A 16,621-nucleotide genomic window follows, 5' to 3' on the forward strand; every position below is an offset into this window, starting at 1 on the left:
TTTAAGCAGAAGACACTGCATCTCTGTTTATCATCATAGATATTTACTAGAAAGATTACATACCTGTAAATGCTTTTAGCTAATACCTCAGTTGTATCTAGTGTTTGTTTTTTTGTTTTTTTTCTGTTTTTGCCCTTTCCTGATTTCAGATCTTGTAAATAAAACCCTGTATAGACAATGAACTTGGATCAAATTCAAGTAAAGTTCTGTAGTGTCAAAATCCGTCATGTCTTTTTTCTAGACCGCCTTTAAGTATAGAGCTCACCAACATTTATGGTCCTGTACATCCTTACACATAACAGTCCGGTGCTGATAATCAGATCCACTTGATTAACTGATCAGCAGTAACTCTGAGCTCTTCTGTAAAAGCAGGTCAGTGTGTTAACTCAGTGCCAAGGAAAAAAGAGGGTTATAAGGCCAGACAAGTCCATCATTCATATGTGGACATCTCAGCAAATTCACCCCAAGGTCAGATTGTGCAAATCACCCAAGAGCTATATGTCAGGCTCTACAGGCCTCAGTTCACATGTTAAAGTTCATGACAGTATATTTAGAAAAGGACTGAACTGGGGAAAGCCTCTTCTCTGTAAAAAGAACATGGCAGCATGGCTTCATCTGAACAAATTTCATTTGGGCAGATGAGAGCAAAGTGGAGATGTTTGCCAAAAACTAAACACAGCACATCAGCACAAACACATCATACCAACTGTCAAGCACGGTGGTGGAGGGGTGATGAGTAGGCCTTGTCTTACAGCCACAGTCATTGAGTCGACCATAAACTCCTCTGTATTCTAAAGTCAAATGTGAGGTCATCTGTCTGGCAGCTAAAGCTTGGGTCAAACTGGGACAGGACAACGAAACTGCAACAAATCTACAGCAGAATTGCTGAAAAATGTAAGTGGTCCAGTCAAAGTCTAGACCTCAATCTGATTGAAATGTTGTGGAGAGATCTTAACAGAGCTGTGCATAAATGACTGCCTGTGATTCTTAATGAAGTGAAGCAACGTAAAGAGGAACGGGCCAGAATTCTTCCACTATGATGTGACAGACTGATAGAGTTATACAGAAAACAGTCATTTCCAGTTATCAATGCTAAAATAAACCTGTCGCCACTTTAGAACATCAGGAGTGACATACGTGTCCAGCAGCTATTTTTGGACCTCAACGAAAGAATGTTCTACCTTTTTATAATTGGTGGTGTTGTACCTGCATAATGTCACCAGTGGTTTTGAGTTCAAACTGGTGCTACATAAAAGTCAGGGAGTTACCAAAATCATCTAGGTCCTCTGGAGATCTGGGAAATGATAAACAATTCAGCTGAGCTATTGTGATCAAAGTTTTAAGCCAACAGATAGTACCTCTCTGTAGTTTGTTACAGGGAAATCCACATTATTCCAATAAATAAAATTTTTGTTTTTTATTTCTTATAATGTAGGTTCTTTAGTAAAATGCTTTGTGCAGTCATGTTTTGTCCTCTGCAGCCAGGCTAAAATTAAATCTCCAACCACAGAAGCTGTCAGGAGGAACTGCAGCCAAGGCAAGGCTGGGCAGACGCTATCAGAAGGCTGTTGAGGAAACGCAGCCAGACCCCGTTCGGATCCAGGTATGAGGGTATTCCTGCGGGTAGAAGGAAGAGAACAGCCAGAAAAACCAGGGAGGGGGTCCAAGTGTTGAGAAATATACACAGAGCTTGGTTGACAAAATTCCTCCCGGACTGAGTGCAAATTTATTCTGTAGTTTGGGGTTTCAAAGGAGGATAATTCACAGATATCTGTATGTAGCAGCTAATCTCAAGAGGATGGTGAGCACGCAGTGCAGCACAGAGTCAGGACAAGCAGCATGGCAATATGCAGGACCTGAGAGGTGTGAAAAACTCAGCACCTGTGCATGTGGTGGTGGGAAACAGGCAGTGGGAAGATGGAAAGAACAGTCTACCAGCAGGTGGATGCCAGTAGGCTAACTAATAAAAACATGAATCATTTTGGCTTGAAGGTGGAAGCTTGCAACCTCTGAGTCATGATGTAAAAATGAGCCCAACCAGCCATGAGTGCAGTGGGCCATTGCAGTGCTCTGTATGCTACTCTGAGGATTTGAACCAACAAACAAACACCTCGTCATCATTGGGTGATGATGAGGTGTCTAGGCAGAAAATAGAGTGAAAGATAACACAGATGGAGCAGGGAGTGTACACAATGATAGGGCAAGAGAGGGAAAAGTGACTTAAAGGTTTTGTGGGGATGAAAGAACTGAATAAATTATATGGGAGGTTTGAAGGATCACACTTCAACGCATCTGAATTAGGGAACGGCTTAAGCTTGACAAGCAAGTGATTGCAGCACTCAACGTTTTAGAAAGATCAATATTAGAAAAGCAGCCAGACCTGATGGATTAACTGGTAGTGTGGAGGGAAGAAGTGTGTTCCCAGAACCTGTAAAACCATCATCAATAGCTCCTCCTTCAAAAACGTCACAACCACGGGGTTTCAAATGATTATTGTCCAGTAGCATTAACTTTTGAGAGAATGGTGTTCTCAACGACATGCAAAAAAAAAAACTGGACCCACAAGAAGGAAGAGTACATGGTGCATGTAATACACTGTCATCTGAACCAAAACAAAAACATATGTATGTGCTCTGTTTGTGGACTTTCCATCTGGATTTCATAATGAAAGACCACACAATGCAAAGGTGGTCACAGAAAAAGGTCGACAGCGCAGCCATCATAAGGGTTGAGTCCTTTTTCAATGATAGATCATTGAGTGATAAATAAGATAAGTATCACCCACCATTAGCACCGACACTGGAGCCCCACAGGGGAATGTTAAATCATTAGTCTTATCTACTCATACTAATGAATGCTGGCCTGGCTCATCTGATGTCTTTAATGTTGGCTTTGCTGATGATACAGAGATTGTTGGTTTGTTAGTTGGTGTAAACACCAGGAAAACTAAATAAGTTATTTTTGCGTGAGCAGGAAGACACATCAACAGATACCCAGGAAAAATTCCTATGAGAGCCAACAGAAGGTAGCTGTGGATGAAATGTGAGGCAAACTCACACTTATCTCACGTGGGATCACAGACTGGTTTCTTAAACCTGTGATGATCACTTTATTTAAATGTCTTCCATAGTCTCCACCGGAGCACGTTAGGGATTTGGTGGAAGAGGAAATTCACATCATGGATCCATCAGATCTGCAGGAGCTGTGTGATGCTGTCATGTCAACATGGACCAAAATCTGTAATGAATATTTTGGGATTGCTCTGAACGAAAAAAGGGAATCCAACCCTGTACTATCAAAGTGTAGCTAATAAAGTGTCCGGTGAGTGTATTTTTAGTGTGCATTATGGGGGTGTAGTACCGTCTTTGACCAGCAGAGGCAGGCGTGGCGCTGTGGCTTTAAGCACGCTCAGAGAGCGGGGGTTGTAGCGCTGTCTGACAAACGGTGACGTCACCTCCCCGGTTCTGTAACGTGCCAACTTGTACTCTTTGATAGCAGCGCTTCCGTTTTTAAAATACACGCTCGGTACCGTCTAAATATTCCCGAGCCGCGGTGAATTAGTAACGACATGTGCGCGTTCGCGTGTTTGTGACACAGTAAGGCTTCACTTTGTTAAGTTTCACTGCCGATCGGACCCGTTAGCCGGTTAGCCATTGCTAGGTAACGGTAGCTGTCAACAGATCAACGGCTCCAAAGCCGTTAGTCACGGCAGGTACTGAGGTGTTTGTGTGTCTATGTGTGTGTCTGTTAGTTTAATTTCTGCGAGCGCAATGTGTTATAAACGGACGGTTATGTCAGCCGAACTGGGCCCAAGGCCACTGCTGGAAAATGAGGGCTGAACAGAAAGTTGCACAGCTATGTTTTCTTGACGTATATTTCACCGGTTAGGATGGAGAAGTCCATATGATTGAAATGATCAGTCATTATTTTTCTAATTAACCTGCAGTTGAACAGAGACGATTTATCAGTCAAGTAAAAATGTTTTATTTGTGATTTGTTAGGGTCATTTAGAGGTTTCAACCTCTGAGGTTGAAGGATTATCTGCTCACTAAATACATACATATACTGGTTTACTTTATCAGGCACATTTAAAAACAATTACGTTGTGGGACTCTTGAGCTTTTATAATTTATCATCATCATTATTATTATTATTTGGCCTTTAAATGTCTGTCTGTCTGGTATAGGCGTTGCTGTATAGGGTAGAGGATGGCACTAACAATAAGACAGGAGGCAGAGCTGAAGGTGTGAGGATTTTCATTGGGACTGACCAGGATGGACAGGATTAAAAAAAGAGTACATCAGAGGGACGGCTTAGGTTAAGTGGTTTAGAGACAAAGAGATGAGGCTGAGATGGTTTGGACATATGCAGAAGAGTGATAGTGGATATACTGGCCAAATTATGTTGAATGTGGAGCTGAACAGCGGAAGACCTCAGAGAAGATTCTGAGGACAGAGAAGGAAGCCATAGAAAGGGCTGATGTGACAGAGGAGGATACTAGGGACAGGGTGAGATGGAGGCTGATTATCTGCTGTGGTGACCTCTAAAGGGAGCAGCTGAAAGAAGTCTGGTATAGGCAAAGCTTCCTGTGGTCTATTCAACATGTCACAATCCTAGGACATGAAATGTATAATTTTATAAAACAATAAAAAGCAGCAAATCCTCCTCTTTTTGAGAAGCTGGAACCAAGTAATAAATAACGTAACAAAGCATTGGGTGATTTTTATTTCAAATAGTCAGGCATTGTCATAGTTTCCTTTTTTTGGGGGGGCTCTTAAGTATTTCAGTAATGAGTACCTCAAATCAATGAGTGCCTCCCACTTGATTGCCTCAGTCAGATTTCTTTGTTTATAAACCTTAAGAATTACAATTGAAGTGCACAGGAATTTGATGGACATTGGGAATTACTATATTGGAAAAGTATTTAAACTTAGGAGATCATGACTAGAAGATGAGCATGTATTTAAATGTTGGTAAAAATTAGACATTCCTTATGATATAATATGAGGACTCAAAAATGCCTGAAAAATTAATGTAATTTAAAATGTACTCCAAGATCTTGTGACTTGGAAGATTTTCATAGCATGAGGGTAAAACTTTGAATGGCTTATTGTACCAAAACCAGTCACCTGATTCCTGTGTTGTCAGATGTGAACTTTACTCAAGTTTGACTGATTTTTATAAGAAATCATCCAAACCCAGTATTTATGTTCCTTGATTGCAGGATGGAAAATTCAGAGACCAATCCTCCATCGAGGCCCCTAGCAGTGCCGGACAGAGCCATGTTGCGACCCTCCGCCCCGCTCGGTCAGATGTCAGAGTCACCCAGGGCCTCTAAGCACAGGGAGCACTCGTCCAAGTCACCAAGGAAACGACGGGATGGGAAGAGGTCGCAGCGACGGGGGGGCGATCATGAACAGCTGCTGTGGGAGATTGAGCGCCGGAGGTTGCCAGGCCAACACGAGCACTTGGAGCCCTGCAGTTCAGCAAGCGACACAGCGGAAAGTTCTCCTAAGAGGTTTGCACTGCAGGTTGCCAGCTGGTCCTTCGTGCCACTGGCACAGCTCTGCTGCTTGGGACGTGAGGTGATGTTCTCTTGACTCCACTGTCTTTCCTTCTCACAGAAGAGCCCACTTTCTACATGGACCGTATCCAGCCACTCACTTCGGACCCAAAGCCTGCATTCTTCCCAACCCAACTTCAGTCATGTAAGCATGAGGGTGCTGAATGAGTCGGACTTTGTGTTTGTTAGGACATTGACACAGATGAGTTTGTGTAACTGAATGAGATAAGATAAATTTAGAATGCTGTGATTGGATATTACCTGAGATGGGAAGGCTTACAAAGTGGGCTACAGATAGTGATCGTCACCTGATCGTAAAGAGTTTCTTTGGCCTTGATTTGTGAACACGCATACAGACAGATTTACCTGCACAATGCCTGTTATCCGCCACACAAAGAAGAAGGGAGATAAAAGGTAAAGGGATGAGGAAAAGAGCATTTTATATATTCTTGTGTTTGGAATTTGACCCCAGCCTGTACAGACATGACCTCAACGTGACCGAGTCATTCATCACGGTTAATGAATGACTAGGCTCCTTGAGAATACTGAATCATATTTATTTAATTGAGAAGACATGGTATCAGTCGGATTTACTTCATTTGATGTCTGTCAGGATCAAAAGCAGACTGACCTAAACTATCAGTACAATGTGGTACGTTAAACTCATTTAAATATATTATATGTGTTCATTTCTTCTTTTTTGTGTGTGTTTTATAACCTGCCGCGGAGAGACGGCGTTTGTAGTTTTAGGTGTTTGTTTATTCACTTGTTTCTCTATGTCTGTGTCCGTGTCCCAGGCACATCCAAGACCCAGCCAGCCAGAGGCTCACCTGGAACAAACCTCCAGTGAATGTGCTCGTCATCAGGAAAATCAGAGATGAGAGCCTGGCTGAACCTTTCAAAGAGCTCTGCAGGTTTCTAGTAGAGGTACAGGACCCAGCGTTTATAGTGTCATACAGTCGATAATGTACTGCACTCCCATTTTCCACAACAATAAAACTACTGACACTGATTATGTTATTACCGCGTCTGCTGTTAAGAGTATGTTAGTCAGGCAGCGATCAGACAGTTTTCAAAGTTCATGTGTCAGCGAGATAAAAGCTTCGATGCTAGGCTGCTGAGTTAGAGCATCCCCAAAATGGCAGGTGTTTTGGGATAGTTTGAGTTGAGGGTCTACAGGTAACCTGGGGCAAAAAGGACAAAGGCACCCGAAGCTTACTGATGTTTGTGGTCAGGGAAAGCTTGCCTGCATGGTCCAGCCCTACATAAGAGCTGCTAAAGAACAAATTAATACTGACGGATCACACAGGGCGGCACAGACTGCTCTGAGTGCCACGAAAGAAGGTGGCCTGGTCTGATTAAATTATCTTTTATATCCAGCGGACACTACCATGTGTCTGTGTTTTACCAGGACAACAGACTGTGTTTGTTTGTTTTTCTTTCAGAGAAGACAGACTTTTCTTTTTAACAACAAGTATCTCCAAAATTGGGCAACATACATAAATTAATAACAAAAAATAGGCCAGAACAAAAGTAGAGTTTGGGCTGAGCCGTCTCTTTAAAAAGTGATTTCACTTCAGTTTTGTCTGTTGGCGAGTTGTAAACTTCACCCATGTACCTACTGAGAAACATGGCAAAGAACCAAGTGTACACTGACACACTTGTAGACCTTAAGAGCAACAAATAATCATAAAGAAGAATGCAGGAAAGCGTCCAGACATGTAAGTTATAGTCTCGTTTCAAGCAGTTACAACACCTTGTGACCAGATGTTTGTTTTAAAAAAACAAAAAAAAAAGCTGTACTTTGTGAAACCAGACGGTCGGTGTTGGACAGTGAATCCACATATTTGCATTCCATACAGGTGCTATCACTAAGCTAGCTACATGTGTTTGGCACATGTTTAACGTTATTTTGAAAGGCTTACACTTAAGAGATGTCTGTGTGTGTTTTGGCTGTTGTTGTGCGTTTTTGTGTCAGGAGAAGCAGATGATGGTGTACGTGGAGCGCAGGGTCGCAGATGACGCCACGCTGTCGAAGGACGAGGCGTTCGGCTCAATCCGTAATCAGCTCTGCACCTTCAGAGAGGGTGAGACCCAAAGCAACACAAAACTTGACCATTAGAAGACCAGATATTTGTGTTTAGTAAAAGGTGCAATCTTTTGATGTTTATTCTTCAGTAAAAGTGTAAAAATGGCAAAGATGAAGTGTTGAATTATTGATTATGTTACCCTAAGCGCTATTCTATTTCTACTCTTAAGATGACCACATCAGCAATGCAAAGAACTTGCTGAACTTAGTTTTCCTTTCAGAATGATTACATATTTAAAATTATGTACATTCATTTTTCATTATTTCCTGTGTTTCTGTTTAAAAAAATAAAAAGGGTACTGGAGATGTGTTAAAAAAAACATGTATAACAATGTGTTGTTTCTATTGCATTTCATCTTCTTTTTATAGTATAACTAAATGATCTTTATTTATAAAGTCATCCTTCAAACCAAGATAAAGAGCAGCTTTGCTAAATTTTCTTTCCTGATCTGTTTTTTGTTGGGTTTATTAAATTGTTTCCATTAACTACATTAGCTACAGCCGAAGTAGTGTTGTCAGTGTTGGGTTTTTCTGTTTATTTGTGCTTTGCATCTTTTTGTTCCTATAGCTCTTTAGTCTCATTGTCCCTACTTCATGTAGGTTTTTATCTGAAAGACCTGCCCAGGGTGTACCCCACCTCTTGCCCTGTGACAGCTATGATAGGCTCCAGCGCTCGGATCTTATATTGTAGTACTTTAAAGGATGTGTCGTTGTTTGTTAAATAAGCGTGTTCAGTTTGAAGAGTTGCTATCAGAGAGAGGATGTTGCATGTTTGAACCACTGCTCTGTTTTCCTAGTTAATGTTGTGTTGGATCAGTACCTCACTACATATGGTGGCTGTTTCTTTGTCATTCATGTTATTGGATGCTCCCATGCAGCATTTTTCCCCAATGTGTTTTTCTATTAAAAACACTTAAACTGCCATTAATGAAATATTCTGACAATCTGTGTTGTGACTGTTATAAAGTAGTGCAAAAGGTGAAACTTTAATAAGGGATCCTGAGTATTGAGTAAATATGATGAAAGATGTTGGCAGTGTCTGATGAGGGGGAAATCTTTTAATGGCTCGTGCTTGAAGTAACATTGTTGTATTTTTTAAGCACTTACTTTGTGTGACGTCAGGTTATGATGATATATCCGACTGCATCGATCTCATCATTTGTCTGGGTGGCGACGGGACTTTGCTTTACGCCTCTTCGCTCTTCCAGGTATTGTGATTTTTTTTTTCTTTTTTTTTTTTCTAAATGTCAGAAAACCTTATTGACGTTAGCCAAGACCTTTGTAGCGGTGACATAAAAGAAAAAAAAGCGAGTTTTACATTTTCCACTGTTTCTATTTTAATGTAGCGTTTTTAACCCTGGTGAGTAATTTATGACTGTTGCTCCTTCATGTTACAGACTCAGAATAGCAAAATGAATCACATCAAAGACACACTGTGTTTTAGAAGTTGCCGTGTGTGTAATATTATAACAGATGTTCATTTTGCATTGTAATTGCATTATAACCATAACAAATCTTTCAGATTCCTTCTCTTCTGAATTAATGTTTGTTTAAAATATAAAAAGAAATGCTTGGACTTGAATATTTAATTACAGTTTTCCTGTCGGTGAGCTTTTCAAAGTATAGGTTGGATCATTTCTATTGTTCTGAGTTGGTTTTAATTTTTACATAATGACGTGCCTTCTCTTTTCCGCAGGGAAGTGTCCCTCCAGTCATGGCATTCCACCTTGGCTCTCTGGGCTTTCTGACACCGTTCAAGTTTGAGTCATACAAGACTGAAGTAGCCAAAGTGTTTGAAGGTAAACTGCAGCTCTTTCTGGATAATAATAGTTTCATTGGAAACTTTTTACCTGATCGGAAATTTTTGGGGGACTTTCAGGCAACGCAGCAATCACTCTGCGCAGTCGTCTGAAGGTGAAGGTGGTGAAGGACATGCTTCAGAGAACAGGAGAGCAGCCGTACAGCGGAGGGCCACAACAACAGCCGGAGCACAATGGACTCCTTCCTCATGGACACACCAACACTGATGCTGGCAGGGTCACCCTGCAGCTACAGGTTTGTTAAAATGGTCAGTGAGAATATCAGCTGCTGGACTGTTTACGCCCCAAAAATAAGCTTGTTGGCTTTTGTGTTCTTGTTTAGAAGCTGAGGTGGATTGTACGTCATTCTGATGATCAGATCATCAGATTAATGGTTGGACAATTCTCAAGATAAACATAAATGTAGATTACAGGCTGGAACTTTTTCATGATTTTGAAGAATAATTTTAGGAATTTAGTAGGTGGATAGAATGAGCTTTTCTGTTCTTATGAAGCACTCAGTTCCTACAGCACAGGTCACATTTACCCATTCACAGTCAACCCTTCTGGGGTTTCTGGTGTGAAGAAAGTGTGCAGCTGTCAGGCAACAGATGAAACTCTTGTGGCTAGCTTGAAGACACATGGCTGATGCAAACTTTTATTCACGCGGTTATCAGTGCCACTAAATGATAAATTAAAATATTATAATGAGGGCAAGGGTTACAAACCTTCATTGAACGACCTAACAGTTTGATGTCAAAGAGAGTGAAAAAACAGTGTCAGGGCAGGAGAGAAGCATCTGTTAATTAGCTGATTGCTTCGTTGCGTCCCTCAGCTGTTTGTGTACTTTGGAGACAGATGCGCTGAGTTTTCAGTTTACTTTTTCACAGTCATGGCTCCTTTGAATTTATCAGGGTGTCTGTGAGTCTCAAAATGTCTTAAATATACAATTACCAGTAAAAGCCCTTAAATGTATTTCCAGTATGCTGTTTACACACTTTTATCACTCAGTGTGACTGCATCTTTAATGCTGCGTCTGATAGTTTGACTAACCTTTTCAGGCAGGTTTTACCTGTGTAAAAGGCTGATAAAATACTTTATCTAACTGAACACACACTTAAAAGAAATCTTAAAACACAAACCACCTAAGGTTTTTGTGGGAAACCCTGAAGATGATGATGATGATGATAGGGTTACCAGCCAATCAGCCTGCAAAAAAACAACAGTATGTTGAAGGATTTCAAAATTAGGACTTCTGAAAATGTGAGACTATGTATGAAAATGAATTCTTAAACAGTACTTTTGTTAAACCTTTTAAGTTAAAACTGAAAGTCTACATTCCAGTCACAACCTGATTATTTGATTTAAAATCCAGTTAACTCTCTAAAAGCCTTAGGTTTAACTTTTGTACCTGAGATCATTGAGATGCCAAGGAAAGCACCACAACCATGTTGCTGTTTCCTTGCGGGTCTCTAAAATGCAGTCCTTTTTAAATCTATCATATGATTAATCTCTCTGAGGTCCTTTAGATTCAGCAGCTGGGACCTCTTAGTTCCCAGTTAAGTTCCTGTGGTTCCTTAGTTCCTGTAAATATTTGGGCTCATGGGACTGCAGTTTGGCCTCCTTGTTAATTCCCGATCACACTCCTGCACGCCATTAAGATGATGGAACCTGACTGTGTGTGTATGTGTGTGTAGTCTAGGGCTCAGTGAGGGATCATCAGCTTGGTTGCCATGGCAACAGTCATAATAAAGCTGCTCGGGAGAGAAATTCGGATGTTATGAATGTTTGTTGAGCCAGTTTCCAAGGATACTGTGGCGTCAACAGTGGAGTCAGTGCCGAATGGATATTTAATGATTCCTGATGTTCTCGGTTTGACACACTGTGTAACTAGCGAACACGACACACACACATAGCCTCTCTCTCTAAGCACAGCCCTCTCCTTAGTCCTCTCACCCCCCTGGAGTTTTTAGGCTCATCGATAAAAGACAGTGACGGATTGTTCTGATCCCTGAGCTTCAGTTTGACCTCACATTACATCATGTCTGCTTGCACCCAGCAGGATGTTTGCGTTGTGCTCAGCTGACGTCAGTATATCTGTCAGACATCACAACACGGCGCTGCAGCAGGCTGTGAGACTCACTGAAGTGTGGAACATGATTTGTTTGCAGTCAGTCTGCTTGTACTTTTTTCTTTCTGTAATGTACTAGTTTATTGTTTTATGGAGTACACTGAGCAGATTTAAGGCTGTCTTCAGGGAACACATGGATATGTTATTCTGTGTTTTACTGCTCAATGGGTGTGGAGTTTATTTACAATTTACATGACAACCAGTTTGTTTATTAGACCTTCATCTCCAACCAGAGGCTTCCTTTTATTAGATTTGCTTGTTTGAGTGTTTGGTGGAAAAATCAACCAGATATTTTGCTGAAATTTTAGTGCCAACTTAAAAGGACAAACTGATTTAATTTTGTTGTAAATAGCACCACCATGTGGATATTAACAGCATGACACTCTGGCAAGTTCATACAATCTTTTCTGCTGTCTCCATACAGTCTATATACAGTTTCCTTGATCTGTAAAATCACAACCATTGCTACCGTTTTATTTTTTAACCGAGCTAAAGACATTTATTTGCTTTTTCATTTTACTGCACTAAATTCACATTTATAGATAACTGCTCATATTAACTCATTCACTGCCAGCCATTGGCAGTGAATGAGTTAAACCCATTGACTCATTCACTGCAATTGACGGCTATAGACGTCAATGGCAGTGAATGAGTTAAGTATGTGTCATTTGGTCAAAAGATGGCACTGCAGTTGCATATTTTGGGTCTTCAGTATTCGGAGAGAGGATTTATATCCTTTCTAAGAACATGGCAGAGTTCCCTAGGCCTTCTGATCTTATCTATTGTGTGTGTGTGTGTGTGTGTGTGTGTACACGTACATGTGCAGGTGTTGAATGAGGTGGTGGTGGATCGAGGACCCTCCTCCTACCTGTCCAACGTGGACTTGTACCTTGATGGACGACTCATCACCTCAGTGCAGGGAGATGGTGGGTCTGTGCTTCTTCCAGAGCACTGATTCGGTTTCTACTAGAGCTGAAACAAAGTGTTTGTGTACAAATAAACTCAAAGGCAAATGTTATAAACTGCCTCCATCTCACTCTGTTCTCCAGGTTTGATCGTGTCCACACCTACAGGCAGCACGGCGTACGCGGCTGCAGCAGGAGCTTCTATGATCCATCCCAATGTCCCCGCCATCATGGTCACTCCCATTTGCCCCCACTCGCTCTCTTTCAGGCCCATCGTGGTTCCTGCTGGGGTGGAGCTCATGGTAAGGAGGAGGTTGGAAACATCTTTATTGTGTTTTGTATATATTAAATGTTCTCTCAGTGCTGACGGAAGGAAAAAACTAAATCATATTTAAATGTTGCCAAACAACAATTATGAATCTAACATAATCTATAGAAGTCCATATTGCTAGAAATCCAGCATCTTTTTCCCCCCACACAACAGTGCGCTTTCACACCACACTAATAGCCCAAACTCACTCACTGTATTCACCTTGAGCCAAAATAACGCGAAAAGAGCCATCAACACGATCTGCCAACACAGTATAAAGGATGCAGCTGCCATGAGATCAGCTACTGGTTAGTGAAGTCCCATTTTGAAGCCTATATTTTAGTGTTTTCACCATTGCTACCTTGGCTTAAAATAAACAAAACCAAAAGATGAACAGAGGAATGGTCGCATCTGACTGTGCAGCTGTTCGCACATACGCTAATGACATGTCAGTCACAAGTCACCAGCCAATGAGTGTACTACAGATAATCCTCCTCTCTGAAACATGGTATCACCAAGATTTACAAAATAGACCTTTGGGCAAGATGATGAACCCCAAGTTGTTCTCTGATCCGACCAGAGAGTGAGTGTGTGAATCTTAGATAGGAAAAAAAGTGCTTCTATGAATGGGGGAATGAGGCATGGTTTATAAAACAAGTACAGTAGAAAAAAAGCTATAAAAGAACCAGTCCATGTACTATTTAGTGGCCGCCCCCCAACCCAGCTCAGACTGTGTCTTATGGGCACAACAAATGTGCGTGTCTAACCTTACTGCACAAGAAGATCTGTTCCAAACGTGTACCACCATTCTACACAACTTAATTAGTTCTGATTGGATTTCGTCTCAACAGACTATCTTCAGCTCATTCATAAAAGTGTCGGTACATTTCATCATAGCTTTTGTCCTCGTGCATTAGTTTTTATTTAGCTATTGTTTTGTTTTTGTCAGAAGAAAAGGCCATTGATGAAATGTATTGGTCAGTGACATTAACACTGGTCTGGAGGCATCTACAAACAAACACCAGGTAACCTAACATGCAAGTCTTTGGACTGTTAGAGAAAACCCACAATCCTCCGGGTACCAGGTCAGGCGGTTCGAACGAGCAAGCTTCTTGCTGTGAGGCTGGTGGTCTGTCCATCACTTTATTACAGGCTTAAATATCTTAATTAAATTTTTACCCCACCGTTGTGGAATAACTCCAGTAACCCTCTTACTTATACCAGCTCTAACAAGGGTTTGAATGAGAAATATTGGATACATTTCATAAAATTGTTCCTGTCAGCCGCTCTGAATTATAGTCACTTTGTTTTATCTGGTAACAACAGCAGTTTTTGCATTGGTGCTTTGGTTCATGGCCAGATGCTCACAAAATGAGTGACGTGCCCTTTGTTCTCATCCGTAAGTTTGTCAGTGCTGGTTAGAAAATGCTTTAAAAGTAAAATGGAGCTGCTCGCCTGGCTGATGTTGTTTTAACTCTAACACTGACAGTCTGTCCTCGCCTTCCTTGAAACAGATCACGTTGTCCCCTGATGCCAGGAACACTGCCTGGGTGTCGTTTGATGGCAGGAAGAGGCAGGAGATCCAGCACGGAGACTGGTAAGCACAAGTGTCGACGTCTGTAACAGATTCACTACAAATACTTTTTTCCTCAGTTTTAAGATGATTCTTCCGTCTGTTCTTCTACCCACAGTATTAAGATCACGACCTCCTGTTATCCGGTGCCATCGATCTGTTGTCACGACCTGGTGTATGACTGGTTTGAAAGTCTGGCTCAGTGTTTGCACTGGAACGTACGCAAGAGGCAGGCCCGACTCGCAGACACCTCTGACTCGTCAGACACAGAAAACTGACTGGTATTGTTGGGGTTCAAAGACATTCACCTGAAGCTCTCTGCAGCAGCCCGGAGAGAACGAAGGGATCAGGTTTGTTCAGAGACGAACTGAGGAATCGTCTGCAACCAAATCAGCGTCAAATCAGCGGTGCACAGTGATCATTTGCACCCCAAGTCATCAACGCATTACAGTCCAGTGAATACACACTGTAGTTTATGTGTATCTTCCAGAAAGAAAGCATGTTTCATCTTACCCGGGAATGGAAAAAAAAAAATCTTAACAATTGCATGATGATGACCACCCGAAGCTCCTCATGAGTACTAAACAATCATCAATGATAAGTGTAAGAGTGCTAGATGTTAGCGACATAAACGTAGAGATACACTGAAAGCTGAAATGAAGCAAACATACTCTTTGTACTCAACCTTTAAATGTACATTTGTAAATACAAGAATCTAGGATTAATTTATTTAACGTCATATTTATGTAATATCTGAATATTTTCAGGACAGGAGTTTGAAGCAAGTTTAAGAAAACAGTCGACTTAAAATGAAATTTCTATCACGGAGTAAACCAAAGACGACTGTATGTGATTGTTTTCTACTTTATGAACGTCTTGTGGAGTTCACGGCCTACTTTCTGTTCTCACCGTAAAACACTTCATGTTTCAGCTGCCTTACAAACTTCTCAGCCTGAGTTATAATGCAAGTCAGATTTCTGTGTCGCCGTCGTTATCAACAGATTGTGAAATGATTAAAAGATGTAGCAGGAGCCAAACTTAAAAATAAAGAAAAAACAAACTTTTTTTTCCTTTTTTCATCTTTATGTGAACCCAAACTCTCCCTTCATCAAATCAGTTTTTTTTTTTAGCTCTTATGAGAAAACTAGTAGTTCTAGTTAGCCAGTAAAAATCATTCAATAAGCACATTTTCTACAATTACGTGTCATTCACTGCTGTTTCTCTGGACTGATGTTAGCACTGCTGCTGTTTTTAGATGTAAGTCTTGCCATGTTTGCTTCACGTTTTGGTGCGCTGCACACAGTGAGCCAGGTATTTAAAATTAATTGTCAGGAAGTGGGTTAAAGCGCAGGTAAGCAAATTAATGGAAGCATGTCTCACCCCAACCGGTTGCAGCAGATGGCCCCGCCCCTCCCTGAGCCTGGTTCTGCCGGAGGTTTCTTCCTTTTAAAAGGGAGTTTTTCCTTTTCCACTGTCACCAAAGTGCTTGCTCATAGGGGGTCATATGATTGTTGGGTTTTTCTCTGTATCTATGAAGCGCCTTGAGGTGACTTTTGTTGTGATTTGGCGCTATATAAATAAAATTGAATGTTTGTGGCACTGAAATAGAAATTTGTTTATCTTAAAATTTTGACTTGTTCAGTAGGTAAGATCAAATTTGGTATACCTCAAAATTTCAACTTTGTTCTGCCTGACTTTTTTTTTTTTTTTTAAATTCAAAGGCAGAAACAAGCTTTCATACAAATCTGATGATTGGGTGAAGATTTGGTGTGGTGTGGCCAAAAACACCTTGTATTTTTTTAATGTGCTAGAGCGTGCTGGCACGTACAATCAGATTAGGTCCTTTCAGGTCTCTCTTAGAAGATTCATGGCAGGACTGAAGAAGTTTGATCCTTGGGAATGCAGTCCCTCTTTGGGTTTGGAAATTCTGGAATCTGTGAAAAAAAAGCCATTCTGTCCCTGATTTGTAGTGCTTACTCGCTCCAATGATACTTGACACAAAGGTCAGGTAGTTTGAGGGATAAGTTGAGTTGGAGTCACACATTCAAACGAGTGGCCAGAGCAGGACATTGAAGAAATAATCCCACAAAAATCCCCCACTGCCCTATAATCTGTCCAGAAGTCAAAAGATCTTGAAGAGGAGAAGAGATGGGCTAAACTAAAACATTTTAAATTAATCAGTGCCTTTGCTACATGTATTGCAAATATTTGTGGGGGAAAAAATTAATTTGTTTTTGGTGGTCACAGATCT

The 16,621-nt window shown here is 41.1% G+C and overlaps 2 protein-coding genes across 2 annotated transcripts; one reads left to right on the plus strand and one right to left on the minus strand.

Moving 5' to 3' along the window:
• Window positions 1-1,461: 1,461 nt before the first annotated feature.
• On the minus strand, window positions 1,462-3,654 carry gpr160 (G protein-coupled receptor 160). Its single transcript, XM_085377553.1, is given in 5 exon segments — window positions 1,462-1,543; window positions 1,545-1,784; window positions 1,822-2,110; window positions 3,361-3,486; window positions 3,636-3,654. Coding segments are annotated over 5 exon segments (756 nt in total).
• On the plus strand, window positions 3,455-15,414 carry nadkb (NAD kinase b). The gene is made up of 12 exons (XM_085378106.1): window positions 3,455-3,712; window positions 5,225-5,518; window positions 5,625-5,708; window positions 6,361-6,490; window positions 7,542-7,650; window positions 8,775-8,860; window positions 9,349-9,451; window positions 9,532-9,707; window positions 12,409-12,508; window positions 12,632-12,789; window positions 14,312-14,394; window positions 14,489-15,414. The coding sequence occupies exons 2-12, from the start codon at window positions 5,226-5,228 to the stop codon at window positions 14,646-14,648; spliced, it is 1,482 nt and encodes a 493-aa protein (XP_085234232.1). The 5' UTR covers window positions 3,455-3,712; window position 5,225; the 3' UTR covers window positions 14,649-15,414.
• Window positions 15,415-16,621: the final 1,207 nt, after the last annotated feature.

Source organism: Diplotaxodon limnothrissa, linkage group LG18, assembly GCF_057381915.1.
Source record: "Diplotaxodon limnothrissa isolate DT_005_m linkage group LG18, D_limnothrissa_male_GT1.1, whole genome shotgun sequence".
NCBI lineage: Eukaryota > Metazoa > Chordata > Actinopteri > Cichliformes > Cichlidae > Diplotaxodon > Diplotaxodon limnothrissa.

Excerpts from the sequence above, each read along its gene's own strand:
- nadkb (XM_085378106.1), top strand. The coding sequence starts at position 5,226 with ATGGAAAATTCAGAGACCAATCCTCCATCGAGGCCCCTAGCAGTGCCG. Across the intron at positions 5,519-5,624 it reads GCGGAAAGTTCTCCTAAGAG|AAGAGCCCACTTTCTACATG; the intron begins GTTTGCACTGCA and ends TCCTTCTCACAG. Across the intron at positions 12,790-14,311 it reads CTGCTGGGGTGGAGCTCATG|ATCACGTTGTCCCCTGATGC; the intron begins GTAAGGAGGAGG and ends TCCTTGAAACAG.